Genomic DNA, 17,034 nt, shown 5'->3' with positions numbered 1-17,034 from the left:
AGGGGCCGGCAGGGCCAGGCCCGCACCTTCCAGGATCAACATGACTAGAGCATCCTGGCCCTGCTTTCAGAGGGCACAGCCTTGAGAAAGTGGGGGCCTGGAGGCAGGCTGAGTTCAGTGGCTGGCAAGCTGTGCAACTCAAGCAAATTATTTGGCAATCTGGTCTCACTTTCTCTCACTTAGAAGGGAAGTTAAGTGTTCTGGAGGGTGCCTACAAGTCCCTCCAACACAGAAGTGCTGTATAACTTGACACATTTTGAAACCCCAGCATTTGTCTTGAATGGTTTCATATGAACTCAGTAATTGTGAGTGCTAACACTTTGAAGTATATTTTTGAAATCTTATACAGCCATTTTACCATCCCTTGGCAAAGAATATAATACACACAGAAGGATATGAGGTATGCTTTTCTTTTTATTAATTTGAGCCTGACCAGTAAAGCCAAAAACTTTGGGCATATGTCATCATCAATGAATTATTTGTCTGGTACATGAATTATGGGATGGTAATTAGAGGGGTTATGAAAATGGGCATACCCTGGCCACCAAGAGCCCGAAGTGTGGACATTCTGAGTGACACAGAATTCAGAGATGCTTATTTACTCTACAGAAGAAACAACACGCCCCCACTCAGCTATCCTTCCACTCCTGCAGTGGGTCAACAAATGCGAGCCACTGTGCACCAGGGTCTGTTCTAGGAACTGGGAGTGTAGAATGAATTACTGCATGCCCTCTGCCTTTAAGACCCTCACAGTCTTAAGAAGACTTAACAATACGTTGTTGTGAGGCTGATGCACAAGTGTAGACAGAAGGACGGTGCAGCCCCAAGAGTCCCTTTAAGGGGGTCCCTCGGTGTGGGTAAAGGAAAACAGTCTTTGCTTTCCCTCTTTCTTTAGATGAGATACCAGAGTACTCAGCCATACTTTTTGCCTTCTTTTCAAACACATTCAGCATGTAACCTTAAAAAGGAGCCCCCCTCCCCCGAAACTGGATGTTGAGAACATTCTCTGGGTGTTAACACTCCCAAGGACTCAGAGAAGGGTTTACATTTGCTTATTGAGCTCAAAAATAACATTTTTACTATTTATTTTTCTACTGGCAAAAAATAATGCTTGCTATGACTATGACTATGAACTGGGTACTTTTTCAAAAGGAACTCATTATATGGTGACATCCAACTCCAGGGGAAAAGCAACACGCACCCCCCTACTTTCATAATGAGGAGTCTGAGGGCCAGGGTAGCTAAGCCCCTTGCTAGCCTAAGGACATGCAGCTGGTGGGTCAGAGGCTGGGTGTCTCCCAATCAGTTTTGCTCCGTGCCCCCAGCTCTAGCTGTGACCCTGTGCTACCAAGGGTTGAAGTCTTGATTTTAGGCATCTATCGTCTCATGGTGAAAGCCATGGGGACAACCTGCAAGGTAGGGTAGCCCTGAAGTTCTCAACCTTCTGCTTTCCACCATGGTGTGTCAAGAGCAAACCCAGGGACTGCTGGGGCTCATACGAACACGAGAGTTTCTGTAGTAGTGACTGTGTTTGCGGTGTCTCTGGAGGGATAGGAAAGAATCAGGTCGGTGGAACAATGCACACACAGCACAGGGTCTAAGGCGAGTGCTCAGGCACACACTGTGTACCCAGGGTAGAGACAATTGGGCAGAGTAAAGGAAGCACACATTTTAAAGGCAGACACTTCTGAATACTGCCACTGGCATTGTCTAGGTCAAGCTGGGCCAGTGCTTAGCTATGCCAAACAAACTCATATATAAAATGAAAAACTATGGGTTTTATAGAGCTGCTGTAAACACAGTTATATGGAAAGTACCTTTTCTAGCATCTGTTGCAACTCCAGAGTTTTCCCCTAGAAGGGGATCCTGGGATAAACACTTGGAGTCGGAAAGTCCAAATAACCTTAAGCAAGAATCACCCTCTCTGATCTCCACCTTTTCCTGTATTCAACAGGAATAATAATAGCTAGCTTCTCAATCTTATTTGGTCCCTGTGAGATTCAAATGGGATCAGGTTTATGAAAGAACCCTGGATAATTGAAAATTGCTATCCAGTTGTTGGATGCTATGTTATTAACATTATAGAATTTCTCGGTATGACCGGGCTATGCCTGCTGTTAGTCTTGGATCTTCGGTGAAATCATTATGAGCATAAAGATTACAAAAGAAATGAGGCTAATTCACTACTAATGTAACGCTAGTGATTTTTCCAACCCTGAGTCTTAACAACAAGAGAAAGTGGAGTCTCACCTGTCTGCCAACAAAGGAGTCTATTCTACTTTCATTCTCTATCAGATTATGCACGGAAGGAAGGTCTTTTATTGTAAATAGGCGGTCTGGGAAAAATGCCCCTGTGGGTCTGCTGGAGAATAAACTTCAAGAGGCTAAATCCTTTTAACCCACCCAGACTTGGCTCCTCTGCTTACACGGAGGATGGCGGGAGCACGGCAGGCAGAGAGTCTTCCTGCTGAGTGCAACAGTCCCATGGGATGATAAGTGGTCATGCTGGGGTGGTCAAGCTCAGGGTACCCCAAGACTTTGAGGCCATTCCTCTCCATGCCACTGTCTGCTCTTGGCTAGAAGGGGGTCCAGTTTCTTTCATCACAGCAACAGTAGCAACAACAACAAGAAGAAACCTTAAAAAATGTACACCATAGGACAACGGGCAATCTTTACTAGAAATTCTAAAACTAGCCCCTGCCTGGCCATTAAAGTTTTCTAAAAAAATCCACATGGTGTTTGTGTGTGTGGCATGTGGGTGTGTGGTGTGTGGGTGTGTGGTGTGATTTATGCCACAGAACACCTGTGGGGTCAGAAAGTGTGAGGAGGTTGGTTCTTTGACTTCCACCGCGTGGGTCCTGGGAATCAAACCCAGCTCCTCGGGTTTGATGGCAAGAGCCTTTTCTCAATGATCCTTCTGACTGGCCCTGGCTGGCCATTACAGACAAAACATTTTCCTCATTTTAAGAGAGAACTTTGGCGTGATCTCTGTTTACATGCAGAGACCCTGAAGCTAAGAAAGGATAAATGATTCGCCAGAGCCCGGCAGCAGCAGGGTCGTCTGCCATCACCGCATCTGCACTTCCTAAATTACGACACACACAGTCACCCACAGTACCGGATGGGATTCTTTCCATCGTGTTGGATTCCAGGACTCCTGTCTATGGGGACCACAGTCAGCACAGGCATACGCATCGCATTGGGAAAAGGGCCCTTGTTCTTACTGTTCACCCGAAAGGCTATCAGAAACCTCAAATGCAGCGCTGAGAAATTGTCCAGAAATTAGGATGGTTAAGGCTTTTAATATTTTGGGATAACTTTAAAAGTTAAATGCGCTTCTTAGTTACATCACATCGAGTACCTGGGATGTTTGGAATCAACAATGTGGTAAAGATCACACAGCCAATTTCCTTCCAAAAAAACCAACAGCTTGGTATCATATCCCCGACATCCCTATTCCATTTTTACAAAGCTATTCAATACTTTGAGTAGTGACTAAGCATAACGGAGAAAATGCCCTGTCTTACCCTGAGATATAAAGCAAGGAAAACATGATTTCTTATTTAAGAGGGACTTCAGTAAAGTGAAATTATCACCTGAGATGTTGCTCTTGAATTAAGACACAATGCACTGATATTAAACAACAAAGGTGGGGAGACATTTTACAGAACCGTAGAGTTCAAAGGAAACGAAGCAAGTCTTATCCGAAAAAGATGTCAAAACCAGAGAATACAGGAATCCCTACCGCTTATCCGAAAACCATGGAGTAAGTGGGTCTGCAGTATGGGGATGGCTGTATTGGTGATATTTTAATATAGGCTTAGACCAAGGGAGAAAGACTCACAATTAGGTCTTCAGTTGGCAAATATGTCCAGCATTTAAGCCCCTGACTCAAGGCTAGAAACACCCAGAACAGACTGTTTATTCCCAGATGAATCCTGTGCTTAAAACTGAAATAGTTCCTATCAACGAAGGCTCACTGTCTTCCTGAGCTAATCTTCAAGTGAAAACATTTACTGGGCTTTAAAAGTTAAAAACCTCTTTCGCCTTTAGCAGATCCATTTGAGAGTCTTAAGTCCAGTATGTTCAAACTTCAGCAAACTATTCGACCAAGTATCTTATCTGATGCATGACGCCCTTATGGGTGATGTGGAGGGAAGGTGGGGTAGTAGCGGCAATGGGTGGGTTTATAAGTTTCCATTTGCCTTTGCCTGGTACTGTTCAACAACAAATCACAATGAAATTGTAGTGGGTTATGCTTTAGGGGAACTGCCTGTTTCACTTTGTCAGTGATTTCCTTATCCTTCTTGAAGAGGGCTGATCTTAGGACAAGACAGCAGCTGAAATTTATAGATAAATACTAGAACTTGCATTCTAGCCAAAGAAAGACGTCATAAAATCCACGATTTAAAAAACTCAAACACATAGTGTTATAACTCACTCTCTTCCTTTTGAAGGCTAGTAATACATTTCATTGGCAAGTTCAAGGTTCAAGTGGAGCACACACAGCATGATGAAAATGCCCTAAGGACATCATATATGGCCTTCCTGTCAGTCAGCCACATAGCAGCTTCCATTGCCAATACTGGGAAATAACCAAGCACATCACGGACTACTGCTTGCTCTGGTCACAAAGCCCTAAATGATGTATTCTATTCTAAAGAAGTGCCTTCTGATTTGAAAATACAGCAACCACCCAGAGGCAGACGATAGGTAAGGAAAAGGAGGAACCAAGGAGAAAGTCAAATTGGGATGAGATAGACGTTTTGAATCTGTAGTGCCGGGGGTGGGGTGTGTGTGAGAGAGAGAGACCAGGGCCTGTGCATACTTGCCAAGTACTCCAGCTTTGCCCTGTACCCTCAGCCCATCAGTTTTGTTTCCCATGTTACAGAGACAGACCTGGGGAATGCTGGGAATCAGCCCACTTCAGAGGAGAACAAGTGTTCCTTCCCTGGAGGTACCTAGCAGCATTTATAGAGACTGGTGAGACTCATGGGACCTCCCAGGGTTCTCTGATTTTATAAATTTGAGTCAACGTAACTTATTTAGGGCCCTGCAAAACTCTTGAAGCCTACAAAGCCAAGTCAGTGAATCCTGAGTGTCCTCAGACAGCCAGATCGACTCCTAGTCTTTTCCTGTCCAGTTCCACTCCCAGGCTGACTTCTGTGGGCACCATCAATGGGGGACCCTGATCTCTGGCTTCCACAATGAGGTGGGGACAGCAGTAATGGATGGCTACAAGGAAAGCATGTGGGAACTCAACTTCCTCCTTTCCTGGCTCCATGTCCTCCATGGCACATGTTTAAACAGTTCTCCAAACTCTCCTTGTTCTGTTGGTGCCGCCTGTTTCCTGCTGGAAGCGTGAATGACTGCCACCAAGTCAATAGCAACCATCACTGTGGACTCTCAGAACTCCGTCATCAAAGACAGGCAACGGGCAGTTCATATTGGTGTGGGTCCAAAGAGTGAGGAATTTCCCAAACTTTATTTTGAGAGCAGCCACACAGTGGGTCGACAACTGAGCATTTCATGGGCATGGTTAAAAATCAGCAGGGCCTGGAGAGATAGCTCAGTGGTTAAGAACAGATGCCGCTCTTAGGGAAGACCTTAGCTTGGTTCCTAACACCTGTGTGGGATGGCTCCCAACCACCTGCAGCCCCAGCTTCATGGAATCGGATGCCCTCTCCTAGACTCTGTGGATACTTGCACGCACACATTACATATGCAGATCCACATACATGCACAGATTTACTCATAATTAAATGATAAAGCTAGTGTATACTTCGGCTAATATACTAAAATTGCAAGGATACAGGTAAGATTAGCACGGCTCCTGCATAAGAACGACTTGAAACTTCATAAAGGCGTCCATGTTTTAAAACAAAACAAACAAAAGCAAAAAAAAAAAACTAATCTTAAATTAAACCACCATAGCCACTGCCAACAACAGAAAACGCCTCGAAAGCCCATTATTTTATGACTAAAATTTTAACACGGCCGAGCAGGATGTTTTGGTTCACTAATGTTCATTTCTTCGTTAAAAATACATAAAAACTAGAAACTAAAGTGCGCTTTAGAAATCCGTAGTGCAAAAATAGCCCTTTCAGAACTCCGCAGACTACAAAAGGTTCGTCTCCATCCCTCGCCACCATCCGGCTCGCTGTAACGTTCAATTTTGGCTTAAAGAAATGGCGGAATGACAAATTGCCTCGCAACAGGTCTTCTACGAAAGATGGGAGAGGGCTGCTGACAGAGTGAGCTAAAAACAGCGGTGTTCACAATCTGGAAAACATCTGCCCTGCCCAGAGCGCTAAACGACCACATTGCAGAAAATGGTCTGTGACAAAGCAGAGCCCAAGAGTGTGTGTGGGAGGTGATGGGACAAGTCAAGGCTATTCAGGTACAAAGCCCAGCAATGTGCTCTTTGGCAAATTGTTGCAAGCCAAGCCGCGGGCAAGCTGTAAGCACTCCAAAGGGAGCCACGTGGTTCACTAGTTTTCTCACGGCTGGCACCGGCAAAAACTGTCCTGCCGCTTAGGAGCCTCGCTTGTTTGGTAGAGGAGAGACCTTTACATAAGGGGAAATAGATAACACACAGCAGGTTTTATGCAGTGAAAGGTCAAGTCAAGGGTCAAGCTGTGAACAAGAAAACTGTAACACAAGCAGCGTTCTTTTTCTTCCCCATACACCGTTCCCCATGACAACAAGCTTCTAACAACCTGAGCCAATTAGAGGATGCAGAAAGAAGTCGGGCAACACACAGCGAAAGGGAAAGACTAGACCTTTCCGAGGAGGTTTCTCAGAGGTCGGAGACCCAGAGCTCGGAGACCCAGAGCTCTACCCCAGAGATGAGGAACAGAGCAGCCTCGAGGACCACAGCGACTGGGTGAAGCCAGCTGTGTCCAGGTGCCGGCTGGGAAGGACGCTGACGAAATCTTTCCTTTTCAGTTTCCGCCTCATCCAAAGCTGGTGTCCTGAAAGGTGGTCAGGGACTAGAGGTGAGACACAAACAGTGAATCTCTCTCTGCAGGGGGATCTACAGAGGACAGCCAGCTTTGACAACTGGACGCATCCGGGGACCAAGAGGGGACTCAGTGGGGAAAGGACAAAGGTCCAGGTGGGGGCACTTTATCAACGGATGGGATCCCAAAGCACAGAAATCAGGATGACGAAAGAGCGAAGGAAAATTATAAGAGAATGATCATTCCTCCAAAATAAGCCCGAGTTTGTTCTTGAAAGAGGTTTGGCATGGTGGACGCGCAGGAAGAGTCCAGGGACCTGCTTTTGTCTTGGCAGCAGAAAAACATATACCTCTTTAGCTTCTCCATCATTAAAACGGAGATGATCCCTTATCTTCCAGAGAGAATGAAATTAATCAATGCAACATATTTTATTGAGCATCAACTGAGTCTTAGACCAGATACTGGTGTAAGAATCTGGTAAGATATTCGACTGGTAGCAGTCATCACGATGGTGTATAGTACATATTATTAGCTTTCAAAGATGGCAGACACAGTTACAGGAACCAGCTAACAGGGCTCGATGTGGTTCTGACCTTCTAATTTGAATACCTTACTAGACTGGATGTCTTCGTAGGGTGTGGTCTATCTAGCTCATTCACAGACTGAAGCATAGAAGCTCAACACAGGCTAGTTTCAGTGAGTGACAGTCTTTCTAATGTCAGAAACGCCCGGGACATGAACGACAAACAGGGAGAATGAGAGCTGAGGCCTTGCTCATATTATTTTTGTACTTAAAAAAGAAAAAAAAAAAGCTTCCTTTGAGAATCTGCTAGACATAGGCACCTAACCCTGCCCAGGCAAACCCAGAATTCTAAGTAGCTGTATTAGGCTTAACTTAGTTTTATATTCTGTTCTAGAGTGAAATTCACAGATAAAGCAATCATCAACAAACTCGGAGTGTTGGTATTTTAGAAAGTATAACAAATGTCAGTCTTTCTCTGCTTAAAGCTTGCACTATTTCTTTTAGCCTTACTGAGTCGAAACTAAAACAAAAAATTGTTGGTTGGAAAATGAGAAATCCCATGATAATTTTGAAATTTCCTTAGCTTTGACCAAACTAGAGAATGCAAGACCATTCCCTTGAAATTCTATCCTACTTGAGAAGGAGAAGGAAAATGACTCATTTCCAATCTGCCCCACACCATACAGCTCAGTGCAGGATGGAGCTATTACAATTTTTCTTAGACGTATTTGTGTGTGGGTTTGTACACGCACATACCATGGCATGTATGTGGAGATCACAGCACAATTTGCAGAGCTTCTCCCACCATGGGGGATCTCTGGAGTGGCACCCTGTGACAAAAGCCTTTACCCTCTGAGATGCCTTGTCAGCCCCGAAGTTCTTTTAATCTGTCTATCTGTGTATCTATGTATTTATCTGTGTGTGTATGTATGTATTGTGTATGTATCTATCCATCTATCCACCTATCTATCTCCACATATGCTCACATACATAAACCCCAGAGCTTAGACGGCTGACTGTAGGTTGATACATGGATCTTATCTTTTATTTATTTGGAGGAAACTAAAAGATTTTTGTAACACTATAGCAGTTACAAAGTAGTTCCATTGCGGCCACTCTGTTAGGGCTTATGAGAAGCCTTGGTATTTGCTGGTTTTCTTCTGACTTCTGCACTAGGGAGTCACTGCCTCTCAGTAGCTTTTTATTAGTCACATGCCAAGGATTCCCTGCTCCTTTAATGGGTGTCCATGACGCTTGGCTTGAAGAATTCAAGGGGTACCGTGTTCTTTCAAAATGGAAAAAAAAAAACCAACCAACTTTAAACAACAAAATCCTAAGTGGCAAAAACTGTCTCATGTCTAGATTTAATGTTGATCTAAATTTACTGTTCATACAACAAGACTAAACCAGCCCCAAGAATTCTGAGTAAGCTGTCGGCCAATTGATATGGAGAAAGAAATCCACTGTGCCCTTCCAGCACGACTGACTGACTAAAGCCACTAAATAATACGCTATCACCATCTGTGAAGTCTACAGCCAGAACGGTGGAGCCCAGAGATTAAGGCTTGCATTTTTAAAAATTGTATTTGTCATAAGGTATTTAGATTTGTGAGAGGAGAGCGTCTGTCAGAAGAGCGCGGCCTTTGCGTGTAGTCAGAGCTGCAAGCTGGAGATGAGGGTTTCAGATCCTGTCAGTGACTGGCTGTGTGACACAGGGAAGACCTTGGCCCTTCTCACCCTCAGTGGCACATACCCAAACCACTTTCTCCATATCATAGGAGCTTTAAGTGGGGATGAAGTCACTGAGCAACAAGCATCCTGAAGACACACAGTAGATGCTCTACAGATATAAGCCTTCTGTGACATCAGAATAGCACTTGAGTCCTTGAATCAGATCATAAACAGAGCTTCCATTTTGGGGGTGAGTGACTTTCCCACTTCTGAACAGCATTCACTGAAACCTAAAGACCGGACATCAATTAGAGACAGTCAGGGTTGGTTGTGCATACTTAGAAACTCCCAGCACTCAGAATATGGGGCAGGGGATTTCACGATTTCAAAGCTAGCCTGGTCTACATAGCAAGACCCTGTCTTAAAAACAGAAAAGACTTCATCTAAAGGATAAGGCATTATCATCCAGAAGGAACAAATGATGCCTTTCTTAATAGTATTTGAAACAAAATACACAAAAATTCTTTTTCTGTGACTTTCTTCCTCTATGTAAAAGCTACCAAAGCCCAAAGCTCTGGAGTCCCCCTTGAGTTTTCCCTCATAGCCCACATCTGACAGGCCGGTGACCCTATTATCACCAGTTTCCAATACACCCTGAAACTGCCCACAGGCCACTGCCTCCTCTACCACTCTTCTTGATAAAGTTTCTGTTTCAACATGTTAAGATGTCAGCCTTCTGCTCAGAACACTCTGATGCTTGTCTGTGACTTTTGGGACCTCATCTAACACTACTCCTTGCTCTGGGACCTACTCCTTGCTCTTTGGGGGTAGGCCACTCTCAGGGCCCCGTCTTTCCTCCTTCCTTGATAAGTGGGTTTACAACTAGTGGCTTGGACTATCATCACCTGTTCAGACACCCAGCACCTTACGACTGACTGTGTTATCTGGTTTTTGTGACCACCTATTTTGTTTGGTCCTACTTTGAAGCTGTCAGTCTGGCTGTCTCGGCAGTGACATCTTAGCTCACCTACTCACTGGGACCAGTCCACCCAGGCATAAATACTAGGACCATAAAGCTGAATCAGCTCCAAAGTATCTCCAACCCCCAGGTGTTTCTCACCAGCACTTTCGTCCTCTCTCACACTCGGTAACCATTCAGTAGAAGTGAACAAACCCATAGCAACTCCATTTTCCTCCCAGACATCCCTACCCCTCTGTACTGTTAGTGGCCAAGACAAAGATCACAAGTTAGTAGATTGCCCTGGGTGACTGAGCCGTGACTGCAGAGTCGTCCTGCTTCATGGGTGATTTCAGTGAGATGGGACAATTTTCTCACTGCTTCCAACACACCTGTGTGCCAAGAATATTCCCGTGTCTGTGGGCATCCTGGGAAAACACACTATTCAACAGGGATGACTGTGATCGGCTATCTGACCTGTGCCTCTGGAAAGCGGCCACCACAGGGCAATGACTACAGGTACTCCTTGAGGGCGACACTGGTGCCTGTAGAGACAGCCAGGCTCCTGTAAGATGGGGATGGTTTGGGATCCAGAGAGCGCGCGATCAACCACATTCACTCTCCTAGGCCGCCTTCTACACAGGGACCAGGATGCCTGAAACATTAGGGCCAGTGACTTTTATTTACCGCATGCTGGGATGTCACACAGGTCAGACTTGAAGTTTTCATCCAGGGTAAAGCACCAGGGGGCTTCCTTCTGGTTGCCAGGGTTGCGGCAGTAGGAGTGGCCTCCGTTGAGCTCTGGAAAGCGCAGGGCGGTGAAGCTGTGGGTGTGGGGGTACTGAGAATTCCACGGCTGGCACTGGCGTCCTGACTTGGTCACACTGACGGTCCCCCGGTAGTCGACACCTGTGCTGTTGTAGCACTTGTGATCTGGAAAACAGGAAAGACAATCACAGGAAGAGTCATAGGGGCCCTGTCCTTCTTGACAGCTGTATGGGCGTAGGGAAGGAAGGGCAGCCTAAGACCTTGCTACCATGCGGACGGATGCAGGTCTCTCTGCCAGTGGGGAGGGGTGGGCCTTTCTTCCTGTTAGCTGGGCTTGTACTCATATTCCTGGGAGGATTTAAAGCTTATGCTTCTGGAATAAAATGAGCTTCTTCAGTGTTGTTAATGGGGAAATACCAAAGAAATGGGAGTGGGAAGGGACCTGGGCACAGGAGGAATCTCTTATGGTTCACAAGTGATTCAAAGATTCAAGGCAACCATTTTCTTCCATTCCAACTGGCCATCTTAGAAACTACGTGATGAAAGAACCTAGGGGTAACTCACAGGACGGGTCTACTGGAGGCAGTGCGGTCTGTGTTTCAAGGAGATGGGCTCCAAAGTTACACAGAGAAACCCTCTCTTGAAAAACCAAATTAATCATCATCATCATCATCATCTAATGTGCATGTGTTTTGGCTGCATACATATGTGTGCACAACATTTATGCCTAGTGCCTGTGGAGCCAGAAGAGGGCATTGGATCCCTCAGAACTGGAGTTAAGAATAATTATGAGCTGCCATCCAGGTGCTGGGAACTGAACCCAAGTCTTCTGCAAGAGCAGCAAATGTTCTTAATTGCTGATAATCTCTGGCCTGTATTGTGAATACACTTCTGTGAATTTCCATTTGAAGACCTGTTTCTAAATCTTCCGATTTATGTCCTCAGGAGTGGAATTGCTGGGTCATGTGGTAAATTCTGTGTTTAAGTTCTTGAGAAACCAGATCCTGTATTTTTCAGTTGTCTTCATGAAACCTCTCCAAGACAGTTCTGTCTAAGCTACCACAGAATGCTCAGGCGTGGTATTCAGCTCACTGGAAGGTTAGTGGGCACAGTCCCCGTATGAATAGTTACCGCGTGTCAGCGTCAGAACCACCACTTACTTTTGTTGATAGGATCCGCCATGGGGATGCCGATCCGTATACAGTTCGCAGCTTCCGGGCTCTCTGGCTGGGGGAGATCCTCACAGTTTGGCAACTTCAGCCTCATCAGAATCATGGGATTTGATCTGGCAAAAATGTACTCTGTCTGACACAGGACATTTTCTAGGACTTCACATTCATCACGACACAAGTCGCGGGGCTTTGGGACAGATGAGGTTTCGTCACAGTACGGAAAGGCGTAGTGGCACAGGGAAGGGATGGCGAACTGAGAACACTTATCAGATAAATGGCTGGAGGTGCCAATCATGGTGAAGGCAGCTGAAAAGCAAACAGAGCTATTAACTCCCAGGGGCCAAGGTTTATCTCTGTTGTGATCCAGTCAACAGAGACAGGGAGAAACACACCGCGGGGAATCCGCCCGGCGAAGCCCACAAGGCCAAGGCGAGCAGATTTATTTCAGATGTCTAAGCAGCTCACTTTCACTGGCTTGAAAAAATCATTTTGACTACAAAGTTAGAAAAACAGGATTAAATTACATATGTACCATTTCTTAATAAAAAGAATTAATTGGGTTAACGTACAATATATTTTCCTTTCTTTCCCCCCTACGAAGCAATAGGACTTTGTGTTTCGCCCCATCCTTTGTATTAATTTTGCGAGGCTCTAAGACATGGGAGAGCCCCAGCTCAGAGCTCGTTTCAGGCAGGGCTTGCGCTGAGCGTGGGACGGAGCTGCCAGATGGCAGGAGTTGCTGGGTGGCTTTGGACCGCTTGCTTCATTTCATTGTGGCTTGAATATTTTCTATTCCATCCTTGGAAAATGAGGCAATGGCCCGGAAGACCACAATTCAATTGTCCCAGAATGCACCACAGGCTCTCAGAGGTCTGGTAGCCTAACGTCACACACATGGCATCTATATCAAGAGGGCACCAGCCCTGAAGGCTGCCCGTGAGGCTGTTTACACAGTTCCCCAAAGATCATTTCTAAGGATGTTAAGCTGATAGCATATTAATGGCTTCTGAGAAGCAAGGGTGACAGAGGCCAAACGAGTCTGGGAAGTGTTGGGTCAAACAAAATAAAATGATCTTTCTTTCAAAAACAAAATGAAACTATAATATTTTCCAGCAAGCCAGTACTCACTGAACACATCCAAAAGAGAGCGATTATACACTAACTACAAAATATTTATAGCAGAACAGAATTTATTTAATGTGTATTCTTATTTGAAAGTTTGTTCAAATGCTTTTGTACTGGGTGGAAACACTGAGTTCAGCATCTCCTTCCTGTTAGGCCTATGTCTGCTCAAGCCTGAGGGCTTCAACAAAAGGCAACATCACCTTTCTGCCCTTGCTTCTGGTTCAACAATCCCCCTCTTCTGAGCTGCTTCTCAATTCTGTCAAGTTGCTTAGAGAACAGAATTTCTAGCCCTTTTCCTTTCCTGTGTCACGGATTTATCCATGTCTCTCTTAAGTCCTCAAGTTAAGACAACAACTACATATGCCCTTCAGAGGAACTTGTAGGATACAGTTATACTAAAATCAACTGGCCGTCCATCTTGAAATGCAGATGCTACTGGGTACCCATATCCCCATTTGCTAAATTTGGCTGCTTTTGTGAGAATGTCATGGAGGTCATTTTATCACACTGCAAAGGACACGGTCACTGCCCTCCTGAAAGGGGCACAAAATGGCTGTGGTCACCATAGCTGGGTGCAAAATGGTGCCTGGTGGCCTGAGCCTCCCTGCCCTGTGTATTAGGAAGTGCTTCACTGTGGCATTCATGGAGAGCAGCCGTTTCCCAGATTCTCTGTAATGACAGCTCTGGGATGAAAGTTCTCGTCCAAGGTCATTCCTTCTTAGCCTCCATTACACCGCTTCCAAACGCAAGCCTGGTGAAGGCGAAGCCATACCTGGCTCAGTCACTCTCACATCCCCAGTGTCCGGCCTGGTCCCAACACACTGAAAGCCCTCAGCAATATTTATTGAGTGTTTGCATGAATGTGAGACTTCTCGAAGCTTCCTTTTCCTCCAAGACTAACCTCTAATAAATTATTTTAATGTAAATTCCAGAGCACAGAGATCACTTCTCATGCCTCTTTATGGTCCTACTCCCAACCCCCCATGCTTAGCCTAATCCTCTGTCAGGAAAGAAGCCCAGAAAAACTTCTGTCGAGAGACGCAGTTATGTAAGTATCGTTTCTTTGATGTCACCTACCTGTGATCTGATTTTCTATTTCCCCCTGCATATGCAAAGACTCCATATACACAGTGCGGTTGCCAATAAATCGTGCACACGCAATGCCTCGGTATGGCTGACAGAATCCATCTTCTTCATACTCGTCTCTGAAAACAAAAACAAAGCACAGTGATTCTTAACACAGAACTACCTAGGCACACCATCCATTCTGGTTGTGCAAAATGCCCTAAATGGTCACAAGGGGGCGCAGTTGGGCACTATATAATGAAGACTACACTTAACAATTTTTTTTTTTTTTAAATTCAGCTCTCAAAACATCCCTTCAAACATCTGTTGGTCACGTTGGTCAAGTTTCCTACACCCCCAGAAAATCATCCTGAAGCGCAAAATCATCCTTAAATATGGGAAAGAACTTTTATTTTTGCAGCTGGTGGTGGGCTGGAAGATGATGTAGCCCTGAGAGGGAAGAGGAAGCGAGCTGGAAATCTGGGCACATGCTCTACAGAGTTTTGTTTTCTAAGTGCAGATCATTTCTGCTCCATTTGCTACAAAGGCGTGGGCGCATTAGCCCCAAGATTCACGCCAACTGACAAGTCAATTAGGAGATCCACAGGGTAGGAATCTGGTGCAGCTGGGAGGAAGGGGGACAGTTGAGTCTCAGGGCTCCTCACTGGGTAAGACCTGTCCTGTCTACCTGGAAGAAAAGCCGGAGCAAGCTGCAGACCGAAGGATTTGAGATGAGCTCCTAACATCCAAGGAACTTGTACCTCTGCAATCCTTCAAACTTGAAACAGAGCTGCAAGAGTTTGGACTGCTTTCAAATGATAATAATTCACGAACAAGGAATTAGGTTCTATCTTGAAGACAGGGGACAACAGACAGTGACGAGGAGCTATAGGGTTGCAAGTGAAGAAACAGGAGACCAGGATTGCATAGGCCCCCTCCTTCCCACAAAAGTCCTCAGTGGCCGTGCACACAGAGGGTGGAACCAGAGCCTGGGACAACAGATCTGGGCACACTGAAGACTGCCGGCTACATTCAGGGGTTCACCTTGACACCAGCTCCTCCGCTGGCTGGGGTCAACACCATCTCCACACACAACCCTTTGCCTTCTGTGGCTTCTTCTAAGTTAGAAGACACGGTACTGAAACACTCTTCCTGTGTTCTTTTGCAGGCTGTCCCAGCCCTGCACATCATAGGGTCCCGCCTTTAAAATAGAGGTAGCAATCACTGCCCGACAGAGGAAAGCCCTGTGAGCCCGTCGACTCATAGAAAAGCTTATTTGTGTGTTAATTTGGCAGGGTGGGAGATCAAACTAGGGCCTCATACATGCTAAACATGCTAAGTACATACTTACCATTGAGCTTTGTCCCCAGACAGGCTTATTTTGTTTTTGAGACCAGTCTTACTATGGTGTCCGGTCCAGCCTGACTTTGAACTTGTATTAGTTCTGCCTCAGGTTTTTAAGAGACTGAGAGCTGCAAGAATGTACTGCCATGACTGACTGCTAGTCAAGTCCCTTGAGATGGTACATTATTGTCAGTAAAGTATTTACAGTGGTTCCAGGGGATGCTCATTCAAAAAGGAGACATTTACTAAGTGCCTTTTTTTTCTTTTACTATGGCTGTGTGCAGAGATACAGGGCTAGGCTTCCCCACCTAGAGGTTTTATACTCCTAGGAGACTAGAAGGCTCAGGATAGCTGCCAAATGAGCGAAAAGCCAGGGGATGGGACACTCCTTTTCTTCAGCTTCCTCCATTAATCCTCTAAATGGCTCGGTTTGAAGGTGAAGATGGGCAAAGCATCTTTGCCGTCATCCCGAAATAGTTTGTGTGGCAAAGCCTTGAAAACCTAACCTCCAAATACACGATAAACAAGCACATCTACCTGAGAGAGAAACCTCGAGAGTTCAGGGCTGCACAATCCCTCACGTACCCCACGCATCTACTTTCATAAATCCCACAGTAATGGTGACACCTTTTTGGCTTGCATCTTACCTGAGCTGTAAAATTAACCCCACTTTTATTGGGTAACTAATACCGTAAACCTATGGGGAGAAAGACGGCTCTGGATGACCTCAAGCTGGTTTCTGGAAACCTAAGTGCAGAGACCAGCGTCCACCCCACTCCCACCGCCCCTGCTAACCTGGGCCTTGCTTTTCTGTCCTTCCACATCGATGGAGCCTGGATGCCTAAAGCGTTGCCATGAGAACAGTTTCCCTCCCTACGGTAAATTCTCAAGGCCTACATTTATATCTCTTGGGAGGACAAAATCTTGGAAATACCCCCAGATATAAATCCTTAACCCACTGGGAGTTCCCGGAGTTTATGAGTGAGGCTTAGGCTAAACTTCTTACCACCTTCCTAGTTCAAGACTGCTAAAAAGACCGACTGTCTCTTCTTTTGCAAACTAAAGAGAGACACAGCTCCTTGGCTGCCCGTGTCTTAACAACCGCTCACTTTTACGGGTGGACTGGAATTGTTGATTCTGCCCACAACTACTGTGATTTTGACCAGTCTCCGAGGGACAGAGGTTTTTAAAAATGAGTGTGGAATGCATCTGAGCCACTTTTGAGCCTTGGCTGTGTGCAGGACGCTCAGCTGGGAAAGGCACTGGCTCTCTCCCTGCTCCCCACCCCAGTCGGACCATCTAAGCTCCACCCTTGGGACCTCCATGTCCTACCATGAAGGTAGAAAGTTGATCAGACACAGTCATCATCCAGCAACAGGAATGTGGTGGCGTGTGTTCCCACGCACACCACACACACATAACAACAAAACAGGGTTTTAAAACAAG

At 45.7% G+C, this 17,034-nt stretch overlaps 1 protein-coding gene and 1 non-coding gene across 2 annotated transcripts in view; one reads left to right on the top strand and one right to left on the bottom strand.

Moving 5' to 3' along the window:
* Ror1 (receptor tyrosine kinase like orphan receptor 1) overlaps positions 1-17,034 on the bottom strand; it is a 348,858-nt gene that overhangs the window by 15,555 nt on the left and 316,269 nt on the right. Inside the window, exons 5-7 of the mRNA XM_075945170.1 lie at positions 14,257-14,384; positions 12,043-12,360; positions 10,802-11,047 (exon numbers count right to left, since the gene is read on the bottom strand). Coding sequence (XP_075801285.1) covers positions 10,802-11,047; positions 12,043-12,360; positions 14,257-14,384 — 692 coding nt within the window. The remainder of the gene's footprint in view (positions 1-10,801; positions 11,048-12,042; positions 12,361-14,256; positions 14,385-17,034) is intronic.
* Positions 5,773-5,878, top strand: LOC142834565 (U6 spliceosomal RNA). The gene has a single exon (XR_012907645.1). It is a non-coding gene; the product is annotated as a U6 spliceosomal RNA (small nuclear RNA).

This window comes from Microtus pennsylvanicus, chromosome 13, assembly GCF_037038515.1.
Source record: "Microtus pennsylvanicus isolate mMicPen1 chromosome 13, mMicPen1.hap1, whole genome shotgun sequence".
Classification (NCBI taxonomy): domain Eukaryota; kingdom Metazoa; phylum Chordata; class Mammalia; order Rodentia; family Cricetidae; genus Microtus; species Microtus pennsylvanicus.
This window is presented reverse-complemented; position numbering and strand designations above follow the sequence as displayed.